General features: G+C 41.6%; 1 protein-coding gene across 1 annotated transcript in view; it reads right to left on the bottom strand.

Moving 5' to 3' along the window:
* Positions 1-13,204, bottom strand: part of LOC122553173 (WD repeat-containing protein 64-like) — a 132,701-nt gene that overhangs the window by 11,370 nt on the left and 108,127 nt on the right. Inside the window, exons 18-19 of the mRNA XM_043696759.1 lie at positions 4,450-4,552; positions 263-324 (exon numbers count right to left, since the gene is read on the bottom strand). Coding sequence (XP_043552694.1) covers positions 263-324; positions 4,450-4,552 — 165 coding nt within the window. The remainder of the gene's footprint in view (positions 1-262; positions 325-4,449; positions 4,553-13,204) is intronic.

Raw genomic sequence — 13,204 nt, 5'->3', positions numbered from 1 at the left:
TGTGAGTATTTAGGACTGAATAATGCAGCAAGAAATGTTTGATTCATGTACGTGAATCTTGTTCAATGATTACTGTGATCAGAGAGTATTTCACAAAGTTTAACTTCATGAAAGGTTATTACTTCTCTCAGGATATTCAATTGGGAAGAGGTAGTTTGCCACTTGTTAGATTATCTTCCTTCTCAATCAATAAAAAATTCTCATAGAACCAATATTACTTTCTATTTCCTTAACAGTGTTGCAATTAAATGATGAAACATACCTTATTTAATGAGTATGGATCACCTAGAAAGGCTGCAATATCCCAAATTATTACGTATCCTCCTGCATGAGAAAACAAACTATTTGAGGTGTGCATTTTAAATGCATTGGTGAAGCCTAATTCTCTATTTTGTCAAACTATTGCTAGCCAGATCTCTCAACTATCTGTCAACCGGATATAATATTGAATTAGGTAGTTTTTGGAGCTCATCTTCCCAAAGTCTGTTTTTAAAAATGATGAATTTCATTAAAAAAAGAGGGTTCTTAACTTTATCCCCATGTGGTGTGCATTTTTGCCTCAACTCTTCACCAAGAAAAGAAACTACCAGCAGTATATGCGGGAATGGTTAGCGAGGGTAACACGGTGACTCAGTGTTTAGAACTGCTGCCTCACAATGCCAGTGACCCAGGTTTGAGTTCAGCCTCAGGTGACTATCTGTATGGAGTTTGCACATTCTCCCCGTGCTGCCTGGGTTTCCCACTGATGCTCCAGTTTCCTCCATAGTCCAAAGTTATGTAGATTAGGTGGATTGGCCATACTGCAATTGTCAACAGTGTTCAGGAATGTGTAGGCTAGGTGGATCAATCATGGTAAATGTGTGGTTATGGGATGCTGGATCTGGGTGGGATGCTCTTTGGACAGTCGGTGCAGACTCGATGGGCTTAATGGCCTTCTTCCAGACCATAGAGCTTCTATGATTCTAGGATATATTTATGATGTGGAGGTGCTGGTGTTGGACTGAGGCAGACAAAGTCAGAAGTCACACGACACTAGTTATAGTCCAACAGGTTTATTTGAAATCACAAGCTTTGTGAAGGAGCAGAGGGCTGAAAGCTTGTGATTTCAAATAAACCTGTTGAACTAGAACCTGGTGTTGTGCGACTTTGCAGGATATATATAAAATAATGATACTTTGGCATGTGCCTGGGCAATTATAACTCCAGAGACATAAAATATTTGATTAATGATGGTCGTTGCTTGCTGAATCCTGCTATAATTCAGGTATCCCATAAAAATTTCTGGAGTGATTCCCAAGGGACTATTTCCTGTTTTTTCTGATATCCCTGTAAGTTTTCAGCTTTTGGTAGATGGGATATATTCCATGCTAAGCTAATTGTGGCCTCAACTTCATTTTCTAGTGTCTTGCCTCAAAGTCGCTGAAATCTTTGTCAATCAAAATACTATCTAATTCAGCCTTCACCACTTTACATTATCATTTAACAGAATCTGGTAGGGATGCCTGACACAAAATGGAACTAGAGAACTAGTGATGAGTACATGTTAATTAAGGGATAATTTGGTGAGATGGAGATCTTTTGGCTCAGTGGTAGTTTCTCTACCTCTAAGCCAGGAGGACTCAGATTAAGTCACACCTATTCCAGAGATGTGTAACATTGCTGAATTATAAAAACAAAAACTTGGTAAGAACTCGAGTGGAATATATGCATGCATGGGAACAAGTAATCAGTGTGTTGGAGTTTTGTGATGTGTAAGTTGGGACAAAGGTCTATGCACAAAAGTTGCCTGAAGCCTGTCTGATTGGTATTTAATTGAAGAGTATGGTGCTGGAAAAGCACAGCAGGTCAGGCAGCATCCGAGGAGCAGGAGAAGCAGCCCTTCCTGATGAAGGGCTTTAGTCCAAAATATCAATTCCCCTGCTCCTCACATGCTGCCTGACTTGCTGTGCTTTTCCGCACCATACTCTCGACTCTGATGTCCAGCATCGGCAGTCCTCACTTTCTCCTGATTGATATTTAACCTCTGGTGTTTAACAAAAACCATATAATCTTCCTTGAGAAACCCTTCAACAGTTATATACACTAATTAAAACATATTCAAAAACATAACTTGCTTTAGCTCACACAAAATTTATCTATCTTCTTCACCGATGAACCTTTGGTTGATAAATTTACTGGTTTCATTGGCATCATTGAACTTGATCGTGTTCCATTATCCTGAGAGTTATTTCTTTCAGATAAGTTAAAGTATTCTTTACGTGAGTTTGACTTATTCTTGCGTATAACCCATTTGCCACTTTGCCTCTAATTTACCTCACAGCCTTCTTTTAACTTTCCAAACGAATGTCTACTATTTGGATGATACTGGTTTTAAAGATGTTCCACTAATCTAAGGTAATTGTAATAGGTAATAATTGTTAGCAACTCCTGCAGCTTAAGAGTAAATTAAGAACAGGAAACTACATAACATTATAAAAGAGTTAGCGAGTTTTGAGAAGATTTGTAGCTCAGGTTGATGTTTTGAATGAAGGTTTGCTCGCTGAGCTGAAAGGTTCATTTCCAGATGTTTCATTACCTTACTAGGTAACACCTTCAGTGGACTTCATGCAAAGCAATGCTGAAAATTCCTGCTTTCTATTTATATGTTTGGGTTTCTTTGGGTTGGTGATGTCATTTCCTGTGGTGATGTTATTTCCTGTGGTGAAGTCCTATACCATGTATTCATAAAGAATGGGTACCCAAAGAACACAGTCTGTCGATTTCTCAGCAACAAAACCAAACAAGCAGACAAAACACGTCCAGGAACCCTAGCCACTCTCTCCTACATCAAAGACATCTCAGAAATGACTGCCAGACTACTCAGACCCCTTGGCATCATGGTAGCCCACAAACCTACCAACACATTAAATCAGCAGCTAATGAACTTGAAAGACCCTATATAGACAATGATCAAAACTAACGTCATTTACAAAATACCGTGCAAGGACTGTAAACACTACATTGGACAAACAGGCAGAAAACAAGTCACCAGGTTACATGAACACCAACTAGCCACAAAAAGACACAACCCTCTTTCACTAGTATCCTCACATACAGATGAGGAAGGACACTATTTCGACTGGGACAATACATCTATCCTAGGACAAGCCAACAAAGACACGGACGAGAATTCCTAGAAGCATGGCATTCCAACTGGAACTCTATCAACAAACACATCGAGTTAGACCCCATCTACCACCCCCTGAGAAAAGGAACAGGAAGTGACTTTACCACAGGAAATGACATTACCGACCCAAAGAAACCCAAACATATAAATAGAAAGCAGGAATTTTCAGCATTGCCTCACATGAGGTCCACTGAAGGTGTTACCTAGTACGGTACTGAAATGTCTGGAAATGAACCTTTCAGCTCAGTGAACAAATCTACATCCAAAACATTATAAAATAATTTTAAACAGAGCAGCTTTCCTATTCATATAGTAGGGTTTCTGACTCCAGTGTGGCCTGGCTGAGCAAAACTTGCTCTGGGCTTCACCAACCAGACACCTTGACCCTGACAGAAAGTCTGTTAGACAGTAGGAAGTGTAGAGTAAAACATTGGCCTCAAGGGAAACGAGAAGGGGAACACAATAATCTGTCCATAACTCAGCTGGACAATGGATGTGGCCATCCTGCTGAATTAAATTACTGAAATGCATTAGAAATATAATCTTCCATTTGCTACTATCAGTCAAGTAGATAAATAAGCTGGCTGGCTCCTGGGGTGAAAAATCACCAAAAAGAGTTCTGTGCCAGGGATCAATGGTGACAGTCTCCAATAATTGATTGAGATTAGCCTTTGATGGGGAGAGGGATGGGAGAACAGTGACTACCGAGAAGTAGAGGCAGTCTTTAGCAAGCACGAGGGAAAGATCATGGCTAGGGATTATGGTCGGGGACATTTGGCAACCATGATGGAAAAGGAAAGCCACATAGACATGTTAAGATGTCTTTGATAGTAGAAAGCACTAGTGAGCTGCAACTTGCAGCTCCCAGCTCCATTCATGGCTAGGTTACCCAGACCTTGAGAAACGTAGTTACTAAATATAAATCCAACTCAGAGCAGAACAGGAATTCTCATTGAAATATGATAATAAAGTTTGGCATGTCTCAAAAATGGAACATGAGAATGTTTTGGACCCACCTCAGAAGGAGCCATAGCCCTCTACAATGTGGGCTAAAGTATTGCATTCTGACTTTTGATGTTTAACTGTGCCTTTGCCCCCAGTCCTCTTCTGTCCAACATGTGGGATCATGGTGGTGGCTGGTGATAGTACCAAGGTCAACATTTCTGTCACCACCTAAACTTGAGACAGGTTGATGACTTGGACAAAAAGAATTTGTTTAAGACAAATATAGCAGGTAATTCCCTCAATAAAGAAAACTGCTATTAAACATATAATCCACTTACTCTGATTGCCAGCCAATAGTAGAGCTGCAATATCATCTACAAAGACTGCGGTGATAGGACTAGAAAACTGTATAGTAGGCATGATTTTCACCAATTGGTTGCCCTATAAAGAGAGAAAGGGGAACAATAGAGTTTTGTATCATACCGTATGAGTGCACCAAAACTCTGACCTCCAACTCACAGAAGGCCAAGGGCATTGAAGAACTGCAAACATTACATTATCCTTCATTTCATTGGATACACATAACCATTACTTTGTTGCTACTCAGTCTAAATCCTGGAATTGTCCACCTACTGGTACTGTGAGAATGCCTTCCCTACGTAGATAACAGCAGCTTCAGAAAAAGGACCCACACCACCACCTCAAAGGGTACCAATGTTTGTCAGTAAAATGCAAGTCTTGTGGCAAGAGCCACCAGTTGATAATTTCTTGTTTTGATAGACCTTACACTGCAGGTACCCCGTCTGTATGCGGCCTTGGGAGTTCCCACCCTTTTCTTCTGTAAGGTGAGTGGGTGTTGACAGGGATAGTTGGCATATGCCCCCCACACATCAGGACTCTCAAGTGGATTTTCTGACTGCTGTGTGGAATGGAGCTGGGATACATAAATATACCATGAAAGTAGTGAAAATCAGGTGAACTGCCCTTGAGCTGGGAAGGATGAGGATATCAAGCACTTGTCCGTCACTGAAAACCAAAGACATTGACCAGCAATTTAAGAAGAGCTATATTCCTTTATGAAGGTCTGTACGAGGGGGCCAGACTTCCAGACTGTCAACTATTCAATTTTGGTCACATTTTTCCGTTCTCATTTTATTGTTCGCACGGAAAATTCCAAACAGAAATTCCTTTCAGATTCATTGAACATTCATTACAAATTACTAAATAATGACAAAGAGAAAAGGTTACTCTATGACAGAAAGACACCTTTAATTAAGTATTTAAAGTATTCCAATATGATAGAATAATCAGTCAGTGCTCCAAAGATGCGAGCTTCATTCTGGAATCAACACATGCTGATTGCACAATTTTATTTTAGTTGTCACATCATGCATCGGATTTGGCCAAAGATTAAGTGGACCAAGATATATGCAGTGGTTACCAGAATATATCAGAGCCTGAAAATTCTGTGGTGAGTGACTAACCTCCTGACGTAGCACAGACTGCCTGCAAGTCACAAGTTAGAATTATGGTGGAATACACTTCGCCGGCCTGGATGAGTGCATCTTCAACATCATTCAGGACAAAGCAACACATTTAGCTGACTGCCAACCTACAATCTTAAACATTCACTCCATCCCCCACAGCAACAATGTACACCATTTACAAGGTGCACTGCAGTTACTCGTGAAGGCTGCTTTATTGACAGCATCTTCCAAACCTGTGACCTCTAATAATCCGAAGAACAAGGGCAGAATGGAAACACCCTCATAGAACTGTAGATGGTGCTGTTGCACCAAATATTTAGAACTGACTCCCATAGCACTGACAAATGAGGAAATGAACTGCGAAGGTACTCATGGGAAACAAGCAAGTTAAATTCTACAAATAATGAAACCTCTCCCACATCACAGGACATTTATCCATACATAGAGTAAGCACAGGACTTGAAACGTAATATCATTTTCCAGATGTGGGATTGGCATCCAAAGGGTTGTTTTCCTGGAAGTGATAGGTAGCCAGTCAGGGACATAAAAGGCCAATTCAGGCCTACTTGTCAATAGCCTGTCAAGCACTTTCTCAAATAAACCATTCCCCACCCACCACCCCTTCACCCTGTCTCCATTGAATGCATAACCCAAAGGGGCCAGGATGTGGCCTCCCAGCAGTAGACTATGTAGCCAGTGCCCCAAGTAGGCTTTCAGGCAGCTGTAGGCTGAAGGTGTCCCCTCCACAATAATGGGCTGACTGCTGAACACAACTTTATTTCAGAAACTTTAAAATTTGCTGAACAGGTGCCTCGGAGTTGGAGATGTTCTCTTGCTCTTAGCTCAACTGCAGGATGGAAGACCTTCTAAGGTGATGTGCCTCCACTTGGCCCTCTCACGTCAGAAGCCTGCCTGCCACCATTACTTGGAGATTCAGCTCACCCTGTGAACTCTTAACTCATCAATTCAGGAAAAGCCCCTGCCTCTCCACCGCCGAGACGTTTGAAGGCAAACTGCTGGGTGACTTTCGAAGATTTGGGGCAACAAATCTCATAAACTCGAGTCAGTAACCTCCCTACTGCCAACCCATCCATTCCCAGATCTGACCCAAATTTTATGGGGACCGTGGAGGCATTGAATAGATCACTTTTCCTTGGGCATAACCAAACCTTTAAGTCAGTGAAGGGCTTCATCCCAGCTTAGTGGCAGGTGATGAGAAGCCCCATAGCTTTAGCTACAATTTGCTTTTACTTGTGCAGCATTACCAAAGGGGAGCACTTATTGCATAGCTACCCAGATGCACTATACTGATGGGGCTTCCAGTTTTGCATCTACCACATGTTCCACCTTAACAGTATGTCTGAAAGTGAAGGCAACACCATTAACAGCAAAACCATGACAGAGAGAGGAAATGACAGTAAGAAAGTAGCAACAGCACCTGAAACAATGACTGACTCCCTCAGTGCTGAATCCAGAGGCATTCTAATGAATGTTTCAGCTAGAATGGGGCAGGTTTTCCAATGGCCAGATGGTCACCTATCCAATGTAGATAAAGACTGTGCAGAATCCCCCGTGTAGCAGATTCTGAAGAAATTGCGAGGAAATTGAATTTTCCCCTGGGAAATTCCTCTATGCTGGAACCCTCTGAAAATCTCTATTTAACTCAGATACTCTGGATGGCTCTGAGGAAATGAAGTAATATGTTATTCTGGAAAATTTGGGTTGAATCTGACAGCAGTGAGGTGGGTCCTTAAATACATAGTCTAATTCCTGAATAACTATTCAATATCCCACAGGGAACCCAATTACAACTGTCCCAGGAATCAGGACGCCCCTTTCCCTTCCCACCCAAATGGATCAGACCCATTCCCATCCTCTCCCACCTCAAGAGATTTGACAATCCTACCCCAGAATACAGAATCTCCCCACCCCAGGACCCAACATATCTTGTCCCGGGACCCAACGTATCCATCTGCCAGACCCAATCACTGACACATACTGCTGCCCTGACCCACCTAACAACCATTTTCTGACCCGAGTCAACTCCTCATCCCACTGGGCCCCATCTGACCACTCTCCTGCCAAATCTGAGCCCTCCACCAGAACCAGCACCCATTCTTCCCACCCCTTCAATGGACCCAATTCCTGCAGCTCACCCTGACATAAAACCTCATGTGGCCCTCTTGTCCCCCTATCCATTTGGAACCCTATTCCCTCCTCATGGTATCCTATCCTCTTGGTACTCTACCCAGCTCACATCCTATCCCTAATCAAAGTGCCACCCTACTTAGCTGACACCCTACCAACCTGGCACCCTACTTACCATGCACTAACTCCCTATGCATCTGGCACTCTGCCCTTACAGCATCCTAAAATTCTGACCCGAAAGATTCTCCCCATGTCTGCGTGGGTTTCCTCTGGGCATTCTGTTTTCCTCCCACAGTGCAAAGATGTGCAAGTTAGGTAGTTTGGCCTAAATTCTCCCGTCGTGTCCAGGATACACAGGCTAGGGGGTTAGCCATGGTAAAGGTCAGATTGCGGGGATAAGATGGGATGCTTTTCGGAGGGTTCTGCAGACTCGTATGAGCCGACTGATCTCTTTCTGCACTGTAGGGATGCAATGACAACACACTTACCTGATGTAATAACTCTTTGACAGCTGTTGTTAAAGTGGCTATATGGGCCTTCAAATTTCAGAACACAGCAGCTGACTATTGACAGATTTCCTTAATATGACAATTCCACTCTCTGAAAGAACTATTAGAATGAACATGTAGGGAACCTGAGTAGAATCTGTGCAACAATTCCACTCATCAGGAAAATCTGGTCCATCATTTCACTACATAACAAACCACATCTGTCGAAGAAGTATACCCAAATGACCTTGTCCAAAAAGTTCCTGTTCAGTTAATTCAGCACAATTTATCATCTTCTTGAATAAAATATTAATGTAAAGACAATTGTTTTAAATCACGAGGGGTTTAACAGAACACAGGAGGAGGAACTGTTCTCACTTGTAAAGAAGATCAAGGGGTGGCACGGTGGCTCAGTTGTTTAGCACTGGCTCAATTCCAACCTCAGGTGATTGTCTGTGTGAAGTCTGCACCTTCTCCCCGTGTCTGTGTGGGTTTCCTTGGAGTGCTCTGGTTTCCTCCCACAGTCCAAAGATGTGCACATTAGGTGGATTAGTCATCTAAATTGCCCATAGAATCTGGGGATGTGCAGGTTAGGTGGACTGGCCATGCTAAATTGCCCATAGAGTCCAAGGATGTGCAGGCTACATGGGTTAGCCATGGGAGAATACAGGGTTACAGAGATAGGGTGTGGCTAGGTGGAATGCACTTTGGAGGGTTGGTATGGACTTGATGAGCTGAATGGTCTGCTTCCACACTGTTGGGACAGTTTTCTAATAATTTGCAAAAGAAGCAAATGTGATAATGAGAGAAAAAAACGTGTTCACACAGTGAGTAGTTAGGGTCTGGAATGCACTAGCTGGGAATGGGGTAGAGGCATGTTCAACTGAAACATTCAAGGTGGCATTATTTGATGCTTTGAACAGAGACAATGACTCACGTTGAGAAGGGAGGAGAACAGTACTAAGTCATAATGCTATTTCAGATGCTGGACTGAATGGCCTCCATCTGTACTGTAACAATTCTAAGATTCTGTGAAGATGCATCAACCAATGAAGGATGGCAAACCTTAATTGTTCTTTATCTAACCATGAGTACCACTTATCGAGTTATGACCCCAACACCATTGAGGTCACTCCCACATTTTAGGCCTGATTTAATTTATCATCTTGTGTGGCCACTTGCCCTAACGCACTCCATCCCACATTCCTCCCTAGAACTACAGTTTAATAGCTGTCCTGCAACAGTTGAACACTGAAAACAGTGTTAATTGCTTTAAGGCAAAATATTTACTCCAATCTTGAAACAAAGCTCCATCTTGGAGAGGTACTGAGCAATTCAATTGGCCAGCTGGCAGCAACAGCCACTGCTGGATCGAAAGACAATTGTACTGAGACAGGACCTGAGCTAAACCTGGGTATTGCCAGGGCCAGAGCAGTTGGCCCCGCTGAGACGGGTGAGGTGGTTGGGGGCGGGAACAGGTCTTGAGAGGCCGAAGAGGAAGATAACAGGAGATGTATCCTGTGGACTGAGTGGGGTGCTTCTGATGGGCCCAGGAAATTACAAATTTTAGAGTTCCAGTGCTGTACTCAGAGACTGCGTGACTATGATACTCCTGGTGCTGTTGCTATTCTTGGAAATTAGATAAAGCAAGACCATGCCTGACCGAGTGGTCAGATATAAACTTTACTTAGACAATGTCCTTCCACTTCAAGACAGTCTTATATGTTTCAGGAAAAAAATCTATCTCATAACCACTGCATCCTGACATTATCCTGACTGATTATCTCTGAAAGAAGGATCAAAAATAGTACACAACTAATTCACTTGGGAAGACATTAAACTGTGCTCACTTTGACAAATGGGAGGATTACTAAAAGTCAGTAATGTAGATATACTTTTATTGTCCCTTTATTTCTGAACTCACAAAGGTTGGTCCCAGCGATTACATAAATAAAGGGACAATAGCTTGATGGTAAGGGAGACGGTTCTTTACATCTTCTTTAATTATGAACAAAACAGGCAAGCATCTCTTTCAGTTATAAGGCTCCAAACCAACAATGACAGCTATACCATAAATCAATAATTGTTACACATAATATTCAGGATCAGACTGGAAGTTCAGGTAAACCCAAAAAAGTAGACTTGATTTAATCAATATGAATTTCTACTTGAAAAAGTATCTTCATGAAACTTTTGATTCACTTTAACATTTGTAAGCCCATTGGCTATCAAAATTATGCATAATACTTTACAAAGTCCAGCAGTGGGCAAAGCAGGAGCATGCATTCCGTAAATTTTTGGCTACAGATTCTTAATTCAACAGTTAAATAGTTTACATTTTTAATATTACCTCCATGCTCCAGAATTGAATGGAACCATCTTGATGTGCAGATAACAGAATGGGCTGAGGTTGTATAACCGGAAATGTTGGCAGGTTAAAATCCTCAGGTGGGGCTATCGTTGATGTTCCATCAAACTCTACCAATTAAAAAAGGAAGTTAATCAGAATGTCAGTTTCTAATGCAGAGAGTGTATTAGCAGAACATTTAGAAATACATAACATGATCAAGCAAAGTGAGCATGGCTTCATGAGGGGAAATTATACCTAACAAATTTATTAAAGTTCTTTAAGGAGGGAACAAGCAAGATAGAAAAGGAGAAGCAGTAGATGTAATGTGTTTGGATTTTCAGAAGATGTTTGGTGAGGTATCACACATTAGGTTACTTAATGACGTAAGAGTTCTTGGTGTTAGAGGTAGTATTTTGGCTTGGTTAGAGGATTGGCTAACCAAAAGAAGATAGAGAATTGAGATCAGGAGGGAATTTTCAGGCTGGCAGCCTGTAACTTATAGAGTACCACAGGAATCAGTGCTGGGGCCCCAATTATTTTTAATACATAATAATGATTTGGATGAGGAAGGTGAATGTACTTTTGTCAAGTTTGCAGGTTCCACAAAAGTTGGTGGGAAGGCGAGTGGTGGGGATGACACAATGCTCCAAATCAGCAATGACAGATATGTCATAAATCAATAATTGTTACACACAGTATTCAGGGTCAGGCTGGATGTTCGGTAAACCCAAAATAGCAGACATGATTTAATCAATGTGAATTGTTTTACTTGAAAATGTACCTTCATGGAATTTTTGATTACCTTTAACATTAACAGAATGGTCTACTCCTACTCTTAGTTTCAATATGGCTTGAAAGTTCAAAGCATTGCCTTAGGAAAAGTTTACATCCCTGACTGAGTTGGATTTGAACCAAACCCCAGAACAATCATTTCACCAATCACAAACACAGTATTTCTTCCCAGTATTCAGGATCCGTGGAATGCCATAGCCCATTGTCTCAAGCTCAGCAAAAGGCATGTGTTAGGAGTGCAGCTTTTAACTGGACAAAGTTAAAAATCACACTATAACAGATTATAGTCCAACAGTTTTATCTGGAAGTACTAGCTTTCAAAGCACTGCTCCTTCATCAGGTAACTGTGGAGCAAGATCATAAGACACAGAATTTAAAGCAAAAGATTACAGTGTCATGCTGAAATGATATACTGAATAAGCCTAGATTGTTGTTAAGTCATTCATCTTTTAGAATGGTTTCCAGGTCTTGGTTCATTAATATGTAAATCCCAGAACTTCTTTTAAGTCACATTCTCCAGATAACTTAAGGTTTTATTAAAAAAAGGTGACATCTCAACTCAGACAATGCATTGTATGTGTAAGGTAGGGTCTGTCTGTATCCCAATCTTGAGTCAGACTGGTTCTATTTCCAAAGTGGAATTTACAAAATATTACATGGATTGATTGCCTGCAGATTGTGTACTTTTTGACCAAAATAGAAAGTATCTGTAAATATAATCCTGCAAATGCAAATACTCCATCACACTCACAGACACACTTTACTAAGCATGCACACACACAAACACACACTTTCTCACACATACTCACAATCACACTCTCACTCTCTCTGTCTCTCATGCACGCGCGCATGCATGCACACACACACATATAAGTCTGTGGGGTGAATTTGTATTTTGAGATTTACAGTTGCAGATACGTTCTATTTTGTTCAAAAAGTACACAATCTGCAGGCAGTCAATGCAGACAGTTAATCCATGTAATATTTTATAGCTTCTAGTTGATCTGCTTGTATTGCTCGCAAGGCAACACCTTTCACTGTGTCTCGGTATACGTGACAATAAATTCAATTCAATATAAATTCCTACTTTGGAAACACAACCGAGGGTGATAGAGTCATAGAGATGTACAACATGGAAACAGATCCTTCGGTCCAACCCATCCATGCCGACCAGATATCCCAATGCAATCTAGTCCCACCTGCCAGCATCTGGCCCATATCCCTCCAAACCCTTCCTAAACATATACCCATCCAAATGCATCTTAAATGTTGCAATTGTACCAGCCTCCACCACTTCCTTTGGCAACTCATTCCATACACGCACCATCCTCTGTGTGAAAAACTTCCCCCTTAGGTCTCTTTTATATCTTTCCCTGCTCATCCTAAACCTATGCCCTCTAGTTCTGGACTTTCTGACCCCAGGGAAAAGACTTTGTCTATTTACCCTATCCATGCCCCTCATAATTTTGTAAACCTATATAAGGTCACCCCTCAGCCTCCGACACTCTAGGGAATACAGCCCCTTTTTCTGTTCAGCTTCTCCCTATAGCTCAAATCCTCCAACCCTGGCAATATCCTTATAAATCTTTTCTGAGCCCTTTCAAGTTTCACATCTTTCCGATAGGAAGGAGACCAGAACTGCACGCAATATTCCAACAGTGGCCTAACCAATGTCCTATACAGCCGCAACATGACCTCCCAACTCCTGTACTCAATACTCTGACCAATAAAGGAAAGCATACCGAACGCCTTCTTCACTATCCTATCTACCTGCGATTCCACTTTCAAGGAGCTATGAACCTGCACTCCAAGGTCTCTTTGTTCAGTA

This window comes from Chiloscyllium plagiosum, chromosome 9 (genome assembly GCF_004010195.1).
Source record: "Chiloscyllium plagiosum isolate BGI_BamShark_2017 chromosome 9, ASM401019v2, whole genome shotgun sequence".
NCBI lineage: Eukaryota > Metazoa > Chordata > Chondrichthyes > Orectolobiformes > Hemiscylliidae > Chiloscyllium > Chiloscyllium plagiosum.
Note: the sequence above shows the minus strand (reverse complement) of the source record. Positions and strands in the feature narration are given on the sequence as shown.